Source organism: Chenopodium album, chromosome 7, assembly GCF_948465745.1.
Source record: "Chenopodium album chromosome 7, dcCheAlbu1.1, whole genome shotgun sequence".
In the NCBI taxonomy this organism is placed as follows: domain Eukaryota; kingdom Viridiplantae; phylum Streptophyta; class Magnoliopsida; order Caryophyllales; family Amaranthaceae; genus Chenopodium; species Chenopodium album.
The window spans coordinates 72,678,618-72,694,014 of record NC_137840.1 but is presented as its reverse complement, the minus strand read 5'-3'; the positions used below and the strand labels follow the sequence as shown (position 1 = coordinate 72,694,014).

Below are 15,397 nucleotides of genomic sequence, written 5' to 3'. Positions count from 1 at the left end.
GTTTACAACGAGAAATCATGCAACAGTTCTCAATCATATATCTCATTACTAAGTAGTTTTAACTGAAGCAAACAAAATTGGCTATTCTATGCCAAGAAAGCATTTCTTTCTCTTCACGATGCAAATGTTAAAAATATCATGAAAATCCTGTATCCACTTTTAGCTTAACAGATTATACTGGTTGAATCTCTAGACCAGTGTGACTGTGATGGTCACTTCCATTTTCAGAAGACGATGAGGAATCACACTTGTGGTCTGAAGTCATTTCCTGGACTGGCGGAGGGTTCACAACAGTCATAGCCGTCATAGTATTTTCTGATAGCCGTCCCTTCATTTCTCTGTGTTCCTGGCATAGTGCACACCAGTGCATGCAGCAGTGCACAACACACGAATCACAGGGCGAATCCTGTATTTTACGTTATATCAGTAATTTGATCTCCCTACTACCATAAAGTCATGAACACACTAAATAGTAGTCCTACTCTTGGACATGTGTCTAACACAAGTTCCCGAGTCTGACTACATAGTTCGTCAGTAAATCTTCAGAGCTGACAGCCTGACATGAATACTGTGTGATCTTCTGATTAATTTTTTTAACTGCAGAACTAAAGATCAGCTCTTGAACTGCGCTAATTACCTGCAGATGATACTTCTTTTGCAATTCTTCTCGAAATAAGCCATTGTATATTCCACATATCCACCAAGCAAACAGCAAGCCCTCACCAACAAGACGTAAGGTGTTTGGATCGATGAAACCATTGAAGATTGATATCAATGCTGCAATAGTGATGCCTCCTTCAACACAAATAGCATGACAAATGCACGCGTTTGTCCAAGGGATTTCCTTCTTAAATCTTTCAACATTACGGCCAAACAACACACAAGGGCAGAATAATCCAGTCATGCCTGCAAGTTACAGTAAAAAAAAAACATGTAGGAATTTTGACTGTTATACAAATGTTGATAAATGCAGATGTTTTAAGCCAAATCCCTGGTACACCAGCTGAAGTAGTTCAGTTTTTGACGAAATGTTATAAACTGAGGGTGTCTATATGATCAATGATGGTCAGTGAATAGAGACTTACAGCTCTCAGGATCTTGAGCACATCCACAAATTCCAGTCATCCACGGCTCATCTGCAGGAATCTCGAACCCGGCCGGTAGCTGTTGCCCACACTCCGGGCATGTCTTGACATGTAACTGTTAAGTGATGCACCACATGTATGTAAGTATGAAAATAGTATAGTGCACCCGGGTGCACCATGCGCATGGTGCACCCAGAAAGAACATTAGACATATTTTAAAGAACATGGGCAAAAAAAAGAACATGGTAGTGTTAGAAAAAGAACATACCTATGTTTGACTTAAGAACATGTTTCTGTTTGACAAGAACATGACATTACAAAGAACATAAAGTCTTTACAAAAAAAACATGTTATTTTTCATGGTTATTTAGGTGTTGAACGTGTTTGAAAAAGAACATTATATTTGACAAAAAAGAACATGTTCGTGTTTGACAAAGATGTAGATGATCATTGGGTGGGCCGGGCCAAGATTAAAAAGTCAGCTCACTTCTCGGGTCGGGCCAAATTTTGGGCCGAAGTTTTTGTGCCCAAAATTGTCCGGCCATGCAGGCTTTTCGGGTCGAGTAAAAAAATCAATTAAAATGTATAAAACGCATTCTCAAACCTGCCCAACAAATTAAATTTAAGGGCCGGGTCCGACTCGATTTTGGGGGCGAAAAAATTCCGCCCAAAACCCGTCCAAAATCGGGTCAGGCCGTTCTAACTTTGATCACCTCTAGCCAAAGAACATAAAGTCTTTACAAAAAGAACATGATAATACATTAAAGAACATGTTCTTTTTTTCTGGTTACTCGAGTGATTGATTTTTTTTTTTAATTTTTTTTAATGTACATACATTAAAGAATATATTGTATAATATAAAGAACATATTGTATAATATAAAAAACATATAGTTCAAACTCAAAGAACATAATCATCAAACTTAAAGAACATATTATGCTCATGTTCTTTATAAATATATATAATGTTCTTTTTTTGCCCATGTTCTTTTAAATATACCTTATGTTCTTTTCGGGTGCACCATGCGCATGGTGCACCCGGGTGCACCAACCATGCATTGTATTATCTTGTTCAAGAACATGCACATGGTGCAATGAACTAAATATGCATTATTGCCTTCTAGAGTTGTAACTTTCTTTAAGTAATTAATATTATCTTGTTCTAAACTATGAATTTCTTTACTACCATAATTTTGTCATTCAAGAAGCATAATGTCATCCAAGGAATTCCTTAAAAGAAAAACAAAAATGTCACCTAAGGTAACAATTCATACTTTGTGCCTTCCAACTTTAATTGTCGCATTGTCCCAACCCCTCATAATTAAGGATTTATTATGATTCGCTAAAAAAGAAGTCAAAAACACATGCATTTGTCACTTTCCTATCTTCTCTCTACACCACCTTATCTAGTGCAATCATGCTTGAAAATTTTCATAATGGAGTATTTTAAACAAATAGTATTACCGTATAAAAATAAATTCTCCCAAACATTTATGGTACACAATTTGTCAATTTGATACCTACAGGCTGCAATCCTTACTAAATCTGATCATCTATCTTGTTGGCACACATTTTTATATTTGAAATCACACTGCCAAATCTTCCAAATAATATGTACAATTTTATAATGAGGAAAAAAAAAACGCCTATTTTATACTCGCATACAGAGTCATGAACGAGAATGATGTATATGAAATTCAATCTTAGTTAAGTCTCATCTTCATAAAAAATAATGATTTGACAACATCAATAACACTAATCGCGAAAACAGAATTACCCAAAAGATCAAAATGTCTAAATGTTCAAATGAAAAAAAAAAAATATATAAAAAAAAAAAAACCTGAGGAACATGAACAGGCTGATTGAGCTCTCCAGGGGTAATTTCAACAGCTTCTTGTTCCTTTGTTAACTTCACGTACTGTGATGCATTATTCTCCCCCATCTTACTCTATTATCATAAATCTGCAAATAAATTAACATTTTCATACATTAATTTAATTCAGCTCATATATTATTTTTCATAGATTCATAATATATACTTGTATAATGTTTAAAATAAAAGAAAATGAGATTATTTAATTCCTACATACTGTAATAATTTTACAATGCCTTGAATCTGGAAATCAACCAAGATCAAGAGTTATATTAATTGATTTAGAGAAAATGTTAGTTAAGATTTTAAAGTTTTCTCAGTAAAATTCGGTTCTTGTAATTCTATAAATGGCAATGTAGAGTGTACGTAGTAGACCATCATTTTTACTAGTACTTCGTAGTGTTTACCAAATTAATTAAATTTAAAATATTTTTTCGAGATATTTAATTAAATTTACTCCCTCTGGCCTCTACTACTAATTTTTTTTTTTTGCCCCATTCAATTTTTAACGGTCTCTAAAATATGTTGTCCATTAATTTATAAAAATTTTATGATAAAAAATTTTCAATAAGAAGAATCCAAGAGCACACGTGATTATATTATGCGGAGTATTTTTTATATATTAATGAGAATTTATAGTCAAAGTGTTGAAAAATTAACTCATATATTAGCAATTGGGCAAAAATAAGAAACCGAGGAATATAGATAATCAAGTTATGGTCCAAGCAAAACCGATCTTCTGCACACTCCAATTCAATCGTGGCTGGTCAAGTCTTAGACCAACAAATAGCTTTGCGTACGTACCTTTAACTATCAATATCTTCGAGAATTCTTGCACATACGCTGCCCTGGCGCATGAGTCGCATAACATGTGACCAAATGTGTATTTGTTACAAGATAACACATTATTAAACTTATCTCATATGACTCGTATCCTTTAATGTGTCTTCGTGGGCCGTTGTTGCCATTTAGCAACCTCACACATTTGCTGCCCATTGCCTATTTATTGTACTGTAGTCCCTTATCGTTACACTGTTGATCACTTTTCAAATTGTTTCCTTCGTTACATATTAGTTGCAAATTAAGGACATTATTTGTACTATAGTAATCATTTATCGAAAAAAGTGCATACCAATCATAATAATTTGATTCATATGCTTTTGAAACGTAAGTTATATAGTAATTATTTTGATTTGCCGTATCCTATATGTCCACGCCCTCTTAAATTTTAAGATGAATAATCTTAGATTTTGATCCACTCATTTTTTTTATTATTGGTCCACTCATTTATTAAATTTTATACAGTGAGTATGAAGTAGTTGGTATCACCATAATACCATCTGTTTTCTTTTTTTCCAATAAATAGAAATAAGCAAATAACCATTACTCATTTTGCTGTTTATAGTGAAATAAGAGGCGCTCTCCACAATTTTTTTTTCCAGAAGTGCTATATAAACCTGGTGAGCTCTCTACTCTATATTATTATTATTATTATTATTATTATTATTATTATTATTATTATTATTATTATTATTATTATTATTATTATTATTATTATGTTTTCTGTGTGGCTGAGTACACTGTGTGGTCGACTGTAACACACTACACTAAAACACTTAACGGACAACCCCTAACCAATTGAGTAATCTCTTACTAATTGAGTAATCCATGACCAACCGAGCAACCCCAAATAAGTAACTTCGTGTGTATTATCATTAATGTGTCTTGATTGATAATTTTAGAATAACTTTGTTATTTTTTTTTTTTTATAATTTTTAAGTGTTATCTTGTTTGTTTCATGTTGAGTATGTATAATTAAACTATGCATTAATATACTTTGTAGGCAGAAAGGCGACAAGCGTATCATGCATAAATGAGTAAGCTAGCATCAAGGGTTGTAGCTTACTATGTTGAAGTGATAGTAATATTGATGAGTTTGGTATCATTGGCATTGTCCAATTATCCTCATCATGCCACAACAAAAACATTGGAATCGGAATCTACAATTGTTGAATTTCTGCCTGGATTTCCCGGAAAACTCCCTTTCACTCTCGAAACTGGGTAGGTATACCATATACTTTTATAGATTCATATGTTTATACGCGGATATCTCAACCTATAATAGTTTGACTCTTCAGCGATTCTAATACTCCCTCCGTGTTTTAATAAGTGTTACACTTACCAAATCCGGTTGTGTTTTAATAAGTGTTAGGGTCTCTTCTGATGCGATTATTTTCAGTTCAGTTCAGTTCAGCTCTAATAAGTTCAGTTCAGCTCCTAATTTCCTTCTCTTATAAAATATTCATTTCAGTTCAATTCAGCTCTAATCAGTTCAGTTCAGCTCAGCTCTAATAAGTTCAGTTCAGTCAATAAGAACAGGCCCTTACACTTCATTACTTTTCAATAAACTATTAACCCAACTATCGCTTTCTTTTACAATTTTTCAATACTCTAACTACCCCATTCACCTCTTATTTTATTTAAGTCAATTATATTGCCTAAAACTATGTGCCGGTCAAATTTTGACACTTATTAAAACACGGATTGAGTAATACTTGTTGATATTAAGTTGTACAGTGTTTAAATGATAATATCTTTCAGTTTCACGCCCTCATCAACTCTTATTTATACTTATTATTATTAACTTTATTAATCCAATGCAAACTTATATTTCCTAGCATAGGTTGAAAACTAGTCAACAATATAGAGTTTATGTTCAGTTGGAAGACAAAAATCGATTTATTATGTAAGGAAAAAAAAGGTGATGCGATAACTTATTAAGTTTGTTTCGATGTGTAGATCAATTCAATATAATACGAAGTAGGAAAACTTTTGTATACATCCGGTTTTCAGTAATTTACTGTACATCGGGTACACTTTTGTCAGATTTAGTGTCACTTTTGTCAAATTTAGTGTCACTTTTGTCAAATTTATCAATGAAGCATATATAACTCTTATATATGTCAGAGTAACTTTTGTGCGTTTTAGTGTAACTTTTGCACATTTTATTGTCACTTTATAACGGATGTTCAGTAATTTACTGAACATCCGTTTTATTTAAAAGTTTGTGTACGAAGTAACTTTTTATAAAATTAGTGCAAAGTAATTGATAGAGTATAAAACATATTCCTGGGCCTCAACCATCAGTTTAAGCTTTTGGTTGAGTTGGTCCTCTAACATGGTATCGGAGCCAGCGTGACACTAAAGCCCAAAGGGCCTTTCATGTGAGGGGGAGTGATCAGTTTAAGCTTTTGGTTGAGTTGGTCCTCTAACAGTTATTACTAGGTGTAAGCCCGTGCGATGCACGGTTCTAGTAATCATTTTATTTAATTTAAAACTGTGTATATTTATGAAGATCATTCACTAAATATATGGATAAAATTCCTAATATCAAAAGATAATTTTTTTTAATTTTTACACTAAAGTTATCTTTTGTTTTATTTATTTATTTTATGTGACGCTTGAATTTAAAATCCCAAACCTTATTCACTCATTTTGCTTATGTGACAATTTAAATTTTTCATTCACAATATAAATGACAAATCTCGTTTTTTTATTGATCAAAATAAGTCTTCTACCTATGCGTTTATTTTTATTTAATATACTCGTTTTGTTTAAAATGTTAGTCTCATTTATAATCGTTTAACTATACAATATTATGGGAAATTAGTCATAGGAGATTTAGTTTTACTCGTCCTGATAATTACATTATTAAAATCAAATTTTTACAATATTTTCTAGGGAGAGATTAAAGATATTTGCGATTTAAAATTTGCATCCATACATATAAAAAAGATAATTATTACTTTTTTTTTTTAGAGAAGATAATTATTGGGTTTTAAAAGTAATTTAAATTATTTTTTTGAAAGAAAAAGTAATTTAAATTTTAATTATTCTATATTCATTGTTTTTACCAATGTGTCAAAATTCTTAAATCTTATTCGTCACTTTGCTTAGGTGGCGAGTAAATTTTTTAATTATAAAATAAATTATTAATCTAATTTTACATTGGACAAAATAATACCTTTGCTTACGTGGCGCTTCAAATGCTCCCGAAAAATGCCTACTTTATTTATATATACTAGTTTTGTGCCCGTGCGATGCTCGGGTTGTTTATTGAATAAGATAAAATTTTAATCTATATGTCAAATTTTAAAACATATCATTGATACAAAATTAGTTAGGAATTGATGTGTTATTGTGATGATTTAAACTATATAGTAGGCATGTAATGACTAATAATAATAACATTGGTGAAAAACATTTCTTGACCCGTAACCAGAAATAATGACCCTGTCCGAAATGACTCGTGACCTGACCCGATTGACAGGTGTACACACAGTAATAAAATTCAATATATTAGATTGTAAAGTATATTGTTTTAATTGATTAGAATATATTATAAATAATGGATGTGGTGCATTTTGAGTTAATTCCTTTAGTGTTATAATTTTTTTTTTAATAAAATTATAATTTAATTTGTATATATGAAATATTGGTATTTTATCGAAAATAAAACTCTAAATTAACAATTTTATCCTAAAATTCTATCCAAATTTGATTGAAAATAGAATTCTAAAATTAACTTTTATATCCTACAAATTGAATTCTATATAACTTTATCCTACGTGGCGCGACACTTGGCGAAAAGTTGAAACGCCAAGTGTCGCTAACTCGTCGCCTGGCTAAAAGTTTAGCTTTATATATTAGTTATATATATATATGATTAGATTATTTAATATGTACCTTAAGACCAAATTTATGTGCATTAGAAATAGTGGGAAAAAAATGTAAATGCGACAAACTAAAATATAAACAATTGCAAGTTTATTCATAAGTTGATTTAATTTTGATCAATACAGATATATTGAAGTTTGGGGAGAAGTGCAACTATTTTACTATTTTACACAATCTGAGAAAAACCCAGAAACAGATCCAATTTTGGTTTGGTTTGCTGGAGGTCCTGGTTGTTCTTCCTTTACTGATCTTGTTTTTGGGCATATTGGTAAATTCACAATCAGTAACTTTGTTTTATATTTGATTCATTAAGAAACTTGGTAATTAATTATCTAATAGCCTTTTTTGTAATGATAATGCAACAAATAAAGGGCCTTTATCCTTCAATTTTACGGGAATTGATTTCAACTATACAACATCAACTTGGGAGGTTGATATACCAAGACTTGAATTAAATCCTTATTCTTGGACCAAGGTATATATTTCTAATCCAATTATCTAATTACCCTAGTTTTTTTATTCATCTATTTGTAATTAACAGTTTGTACATTGGTGTGAGAGTGAGGGATAGCTCAAGTGGTTAGTGTTTCTTTCCCTATTTCAGGAGATCCTGAAATCGGTTCTCACCCCCGCCATTGTGGCTCTCTAATAAACACCAAAAAAACAGTTTTAGGTTGTAAAAAGTTTCAAAATAATTATTCAATCAACGTTTTAGGTTGCAAACGTAATATTTCTAGATTCACCTGCCGGCGCTGGATTCTCTTATGCAACTAACAAATCTTATTACCCAAGTGATACAAAGACATCAAAACAAGCACACGAGTTTTTGAAAAAGGTTAGTTTATTACATATGTAGGGGGGAAAAAATAGCCTAAAATATGAAGTTTCAAATTATTGGTTATTTTTATTTCTGAAGTGTGATGCATACAGTGGCTTATTGAGCATCCTAAATTTGCAAGAAACCCTCTTTACATAGCTGGTGCTTCATATGGGGGAAAAGTTGTCCCATCTCTTACATGGGAGATTGTAAAAGGTACTTATTCATTCCCATATAAATTTACTCATAATTATTCAACAATCTTATTAGTATTGTAATTTTGATTTTATATTCATGCAATACATTGACATTACTCAAACCAATTACTATATGGTTTCTAAAATAATGCAAACTTTGGATTTTAATCTTATAAATCATAACTTTGCCAAATATAAGGTCTTTGCTTTTCTAGCTAAGATATCAATAATCATCAATATAATATATACTAAAAGTCACACCTACCAGCAATGACACGTGTCATCTCCTGGTGTGTCCTTAACTATTATTATTTTTCTATTAATTAAGGAAACAAATCAATTTCAAAAATAATATTATTTGTTGTACATATTATTCCATATTAATGTAGTATATTTAAAACAAAAAGACTTCACAAATAAATTTTCTAAAACAGATAATTGGACAATTATATACCAAAAATTTTATTCTTAAAATAATTTTGTGATCTGTTTTACAACAACAAAAAAATATTGGTCGGATTTTTTTACCTACTTTTATTTTTAATTGTGTATTAGAAGGTACAATTAAAATTTAACATATCACATACTTTTATTATTCCTCGACTAATTTATGATTATAATATGTATCTATTAATAATGTATAACGATCACCGTGCATGACACGGTATCTAACCTAGTCATTGTGATATTCTTGTAACTTTTTCCTTGAGTTTTGCATCCTTTAGGAAATGAAGCGAGTATTGGACCAAAATTTAATCTTCAGGTATGGCATAATACTCCCTTCATCCCTTAATTAGATTCCTACTTCTCTCCATTAATTATGTGAGGGATAAATGCTAGAAGTAAGAATATAATTAAGGGACGGAAGGAGTAATGCACGCATTATTCAAGTATATACTTTGTATATGCTCCATTTGTTCATTTTTATTCGATCTGCCACTTTTTTAAAAAAATTAAATATAATTATTTTCTCTTGGTAATATATGCATTAAGGGATATATTCTCGTAAATCCACTCACTGCTTGGTACCTTGATGATCAAAAGAAAGTTGAATATGCTCATCGCGTGTCTCTTATATCCGATGAGCTATATAAGGTTAGACGTTATTACTTAATTTTCTATATAACGAGATATTTATGTACGTAATTCTTTAAAATATTTAATTTGTTAAAATGTTAGTTCTTTAAATATTTATAATTTCACTCATTTTCTAAAAAAAAAAATAAATAAATAAATTATTTCACTAATAATGCATCATGTATTCTTCAATTGCTAGTCTGCCAAATTAAGCTGCAATGGAGATTATCGGACAAATTATGCTAATAAGAGTAATGCACTGTGCAACAAGTTTCTTGAAGATGTATCAAATGTGAGTGGTTCCTTTTCTTTTTTTTTTTTTTTTTTTTTTTTTTTTTTCTTCCTTAGTACATATTTTCACCAATCCATAGTTTCATACTGCATTATTTATAAAGCAATCTCATTTTCAAAAACCAAAAATATATAATACACAATCTCGTATACATCTATTAAGGGTGTGTTCGGCCAAAACAAGATCAAAGACACTATATATCCCTTAACATTTATTAACATACCCCTTAACATTTATTATACCGATTTGTGTGTAATTTTTATATAAATTCCCAACTTAATTTCAATTTAGGAAATTAATTATTTATTGTTTTTATATAGCCTTAAGGGCTACCTATATCATTATCCTATTTTATATAATAAACTGATCCGAATAATAGCTCTAATAAATCGTTGTTCAAACTTATTTTCATAAGCTTATCTAAATTTATCAATGTTTGATGTAAAACCTTTATTTTATTTTTTTTAACAAGATTAATAAAATTGAAGTACTATTTTAACCACAAAATAGTAAATTATATTTTATAACTAGATAATACTGATGCAGTGTATCGATGTACTAGAAGACCAGCATATACTGGATCCTAAATGCACCCATTCATCGCCAAATCGTTGGTGTCGGGTACGTACGTACCATTGCTTTAATCTTTTCTCTTCTTCCTGTTGCAATACTATACTTTGCATTGTCAACATTTATTTATCTGTATAATTATTCTCAACTTTTCATGTCAATATTTCTTTCAAATTTGGAGATTATAATTTTAGACTGTGTTCTATTTATCTAATATTCACTTATCTGAACTATTTAATACAGTACATCTTATTAAAACTTATTTTAGTTGTAATTTGTATTAGGTTCGCCTTATCATAACTTATTTTTCCCGATTTGAACTTATTACACCTTAAATAAGTGTAAATAAAGTGAACAAATTAAAATATAGCCTTAATCATGCTTATACTTTGTATATTATTATACATCTAATTATATATACGAAGTATTTTTTTTAAAGATATACAAATAGATTTATAATATTTGTGCTTAGGTAAATAAGCATTAATTAATTCGTTGCAAATACCCTAAATCCATGTGACTTAGGGCCTGTTCACATTTACTTAATTTCAGTTCAGTTCAATTCAGCTCCAATCAGTTCAGTTCAGTTCAATAAATATGAATTAGGGCCTGTTCACATTTACTTAATTTCAGTTCAGTTCAATTCAGCTCCAATCAGTTCAGTTCAGTTCAGTAAATATGAATAGACCCTTATTCACATTGAAATGGGATTTAGTTGCTATACATCGGAGTACACCCTTTGTATTATTTATTTATTTATTTATTATTTTTTGGTTTTTTTGTTTTTACTTGATTACTATTATGTGATCAAGCTTGAATTCCTTGATTGCATTTGATGGTTTATATTATGTATGATTTGTAGTTTTTATTAATACTTAATTTAAGGTACCCGTAGCAAACTAACAACCTAACATGTAATAATAAATACAGCAAGGGTTTATTTACAATGGTTCAAATTATAGTTGGGATGATTAATTATGTTAAGAACAAAACTATCAATTAAATGGTTTTTTTTTTTTTTTTTTTTTTTTTTTTTTGTAGGAAAATGATCATAAGATTGCTAACCAGTGGGCAAATAACATTAATGTCCAAGCAGCTCTTCATGTTCAAGAGGTAATACTCCGTATAATTTAATCCATCCATTACTCTTCAATAAGTTATTAAGATTTCATAATCTTGTTCTATCTTTATTTTCTTTACATGTCATTTCAAATTTTGGCTTAAACTTTGATACGTACATATCAAAGTATAGCCAATGTTTTATTTTCTTGAGATTATGTATGCATGTTTAGGGAACGATTAGCCAATGGATTCGTTGTCGTGGTCATGCAATATTTGATGTGTTTAAGTACGATAAAGATATCGACAGTAGCATCATATATCATCAGAATCTTACCACCCAACCTCTCAGGGCACTAATCGTCAGGTAGTCCATATACTACTGCTTGGTTTATATTTTCCATCCTTTTTTTTTTTTTTGGTGTTTAGAGAGCCACAAGGGCGGGGGTGAGATTCGATCCCAAGATCTCTTGAAATCGGGAGGGAAGCTCTAACCAATTGAGCTATCCCTCACTCTCTTTTCCATCCTTTTCTTAATTGGTCTGTTTTCAACAACCTTGACAATAATTGAAAATTTTATAGTGATCGATTGAAATATGATTATCATAATGTTCAATTGATTATGCACTATGCATATTGCAGTTCATAATTAACTTGTTTTTCTTCAAGTAGTAAAGTTTTTTTTTTTTTTTTTTCAATGAAACAATATCATCAACATCTTTTTATTTATCCAATTTGAGTTTCATTCATGTAATTTTAATTGTAATTTTATAATTCCTTAAAATAAAAAATTGGATTAAAATCTTCAATAATCATGTTTGCATTGTAGATTTTAAAAGACTAAATGTGTCCATATTATAATGTGAAAAAATGTTCCTCAAAAAAAAAAAAAAAAAGGGAAAAAATGAACCAATCATATTATTTTATCATTAAAATATTTTGGTAGTCATATTTCAAACGACCATTACATGTTAAAATACATGCATATAAATTTACGCTGACTCCGCCACACTTTTTATTTTCAATAATCTTTTTGTAACATTGACAATAATTACTTTGATTTAAATTTGTGTAACAGTGGTGACCAAGATATGAGTGTTCCATATGTGTCCACATTGAAATGGATCAAGGAGCTTAATATTGTACCAAATGATGATTATTGGAGGCCTTGGTTTCTTAATAATGGCCAAGTTTCAGGGTAATTATTCATTGAGAGAATATATTTTTGTTTATGTTGAAATTAATCGCTTATAACTACAATTTAAGAATAGTGAGTGATCTTCAATTCCTACATAAATCTAATTTGGTTTGATATTAAAATTTCTCATTTGCTTTTAAGTATTTATTATTATTGATGGTATCTATTATTGGCAGTGTTAAATAATTATAAACACACTTGCATGAAGGTCATTACTAATCTATTGCTTTATGAAATTATGCAGATATGTAAGTGAGTATTCAAATGGCTACTTCAATTTGACATTCACTACAATTAAGGTATAAAACGGCCCTTCCACAAAATTTGTTTATTTGTTCAAAAAAATATATATATATATAATTTCTTTATTTATTTATTTTCTTATACTTGGTATACAATATATATAATTACTAGGTCTGATAAAATATATATATATATATATATATATATATATATAATTACTAGGTTAGGTCCCGTGTCATGCACGGTTATTTTAATTACCCTATATTTTCTTTTGATAAATTAATTTTTTATAGCATAAAATATAAAAATTGTTAATTATCGAACAAAAGTGAAGTAACATAGAATATTTGATCAAGATCATATTCTTAAAAAATATTTCTCTAAAATTATATCTTCTTGAAAAAGATTATATATTTCCGAATTATTCCGTAATTATGTATCAACATAAAAATGGTAAGTATTATTGCTTATTTATATAGTTGACAAAAACAATTTTTTTTTTTTAAATAACTTGCTTAAATTAAAATTTAATAATTAATCATTAAAAAAAATATACTAATATATTGATTTTAATACATATGACCAATTTAGGAATTAGGATTATGTATTATTCCAATTCAAATAGAGCTTAAATTGATTATTTTTGCAATTGAGAAATCATACTATTAAGACATTATTAAATTTGTAGCATTGTATAATCAAATTGCTATTTTTGTAGGGAGCAGGCCATGTTGCACCCGAGTATAAGCCGCGAGAATGTTTTACGATGTTTGAAAGATGGATCGCATTTAGTACTCTATCATAATTTCACGAATATGGTCAACATTATCATTTGTAGAATTTGTACCTTGCACTTCATGAAGTATATTGGCTTATGTTAGACAAACTTTATTTAAAACTTAAAGCATGTCCGTTCAAAATTCACTAATACGGAGTATCAATTATTCTAATATCTTCAACAATCAAGATACACTTTCGACCATTAATATCTTTAACTTTATATATCACTAAAAGAATCTCGCCAACGAGTGTTAACGGGAGCATTAAAACTTATATTTGACCTTAAAAATATTCATATCATTGAGATGAATATCACATTGCTATATTTTAGGCAAATACAAGTTTAACCGTCAAATAAACGAATTTTTGTTAATCTAGTGGCATTTTTGTAATGAATATCACATGGCTATATTTTACGGCAAATACAAGTTTATATGCTATATAAACGAATTTGTGTTAATTTGGTGGCATATCTGTAATGATTATCACATTGCTATATTTTACGGCAAATACAAGTTTATTTGCCAGATAAACGAATTTTTCTGGTGACATTTATGTAAATATATTAAAAAACGTGGTCATTTATTCAGTACTTTCGGTCAGCTATTCAATTACTATTTGCAACTTGTATTTAGGAAATTACACATGTACCCCTCAACTAGTATATGAAAAGGCGCATGTACCCCTCCCCCACTAGTACTTGAAAAGACGATTATACCTTTGTTTATCTGGGGAATTAACTGGGCACAACTCTATATTTTATACAAAATAAATATTAATGAAATTTTCTTATCATATTTGTTAAAATTTGACTTTAAAAGTCAAAACAATGACATCATTTATTGATAGCAGGAGTATGATCTATTCATACGAAAAGAGTGTACTAATTTTGTAAATTGGACTCTAGCAAGTAGCAAGTAGCAAGTATGTGTATTGAGATTAGTGGGAGAAAGAAATACGAGTAATAAAATAATGTAATGATAAATATGGAGAAGTTGCAATAATTATTAATCATATGAAATACATATGTAAAAAAGAAAAAAAAAATTAAAAAAAAATTAAAAAAAAGAAAAAAAAAAAAAAAGAAAAAGAAAAGGGGAGTAACCTTTTTATAAAAACATACTCCCTTTGCTCTAAAATGATGTTCTTGTGTTTCATTTTGGGTTTTCAAAATGATGTTGGCACTTTCTATTTTAATTCCTCACATATTCTCATTATTTTCCCATAACACCCTCATTTTAATGGCCTCACTCCAAAAAAAAAAAAGTCCCAATGTGCTCTTTGTTCCAAAATTTTTCATCCGTTTTTAAATACTTGTTTCACTTTCATTTTGCGACCGTTTTTAATTACTTGTTCAATTTCCTTATTTGAAAAACTTAAACAATATTTAATTCATTTATCTCAATTAGTGGACCCTCATAAAGCGCACTTTATTAATTTCATATTCTCTCCCCTCCTATTGTCTCGACT

The 15,397-nt window shown here is 29.5% G+C and overlaps 2 protein-coding genes across 4 annotated transcripts; one reads left to right on the top strand and one right to left on the bottom strand.

Moving 5' to 3' along the window:
- Positions 1 to 28: 28 nt before the first annotated feature.
- On the bottom strand, positions 29 to 3,795 carry LOC145638431 (cell number regulator 6-like). Of its 2 annotated transcripts, XM_081689398.1 has the most exons (5): positions 3,762 to 3,795; positions 2,925 to 3,046; positions 1,086 to 1,200; positions 638 to 906; positions 29 to 406 (listed from the first exon to the last, which is right to left on the bottom strand). In XM_081689398.1, exons 2-5 carry the CDS (start codon positions 3,024 to 3,026, stop codon positions 173 to 175), a joined length of 720 nt encoding a protein of 239 aa, XP_081545524.1. In that variant the 5' UTR covers positions 3,027 to 3,046; positions 3,762 to 3,795; the 3' UTR covers positions 29 to 172. The 2 variants fall into 2 exon arrangements, with proteins under 2 accessions (XP_081545524.1, XP_081545525.1); XM_081689399.1 differs by lacking the exon at positions 3,762 to 3,795 and having other exon boundaries at positions 2,925 to 3,304.
- Positions 3,796 to 4,266: 471 nt separating this feature from the next.
- On the top strand, positions 4,267 to 14,109 carry LOC145639473 (serine carboxypeptidase-like 13). 2 transcript variants are annotated; one of them, XM_081690718.1, is made up of 15 exons: positions 4,268 to 4,417; positions 4,801 to 5,018; positions 7,820 to 7,962; positions 8,066 to 8,169; positions 8,410 to 8,529; positions 8,625 to 8,727; positions 9,434 to 9,471; positions 9,702 to 9,803; positions 9,985 to 10,077; positions 10,624 to 10,698; positions 11,689 to 11,760; positions 11,940 to 12,073; positions 12,785 to 12,904; positions 13,149 to 13,203; positions 13,866 to 14,109. In XM_081690718.1, the coding sequence occupies exons 2-15, from the start codon at positions 4,831 to 4,833 to the stop codon at positions 13,950 to 13,952; spliced, it is 1,434 nt and encodes a 477-aa protein (XP_081546844.1). In that variant the 5' UTR covers positions 4,268 to 4,417; positions 4,801 to 4,830; the 3' UTR covers positions 13,953 to 14,109. The 2 variants fall into 2 exon arrangements, with proteins under 2 accessions (XP_081546845.1, XP_081546844.1); XM_081690719.1 differs by lacking the exon at positions 10,624 to 10,698 and having other exon boundaries at positions 4,267 to 4,417.
- Positions 14,110 to 15,397: the final 1,288 nt, after the last annotated feature.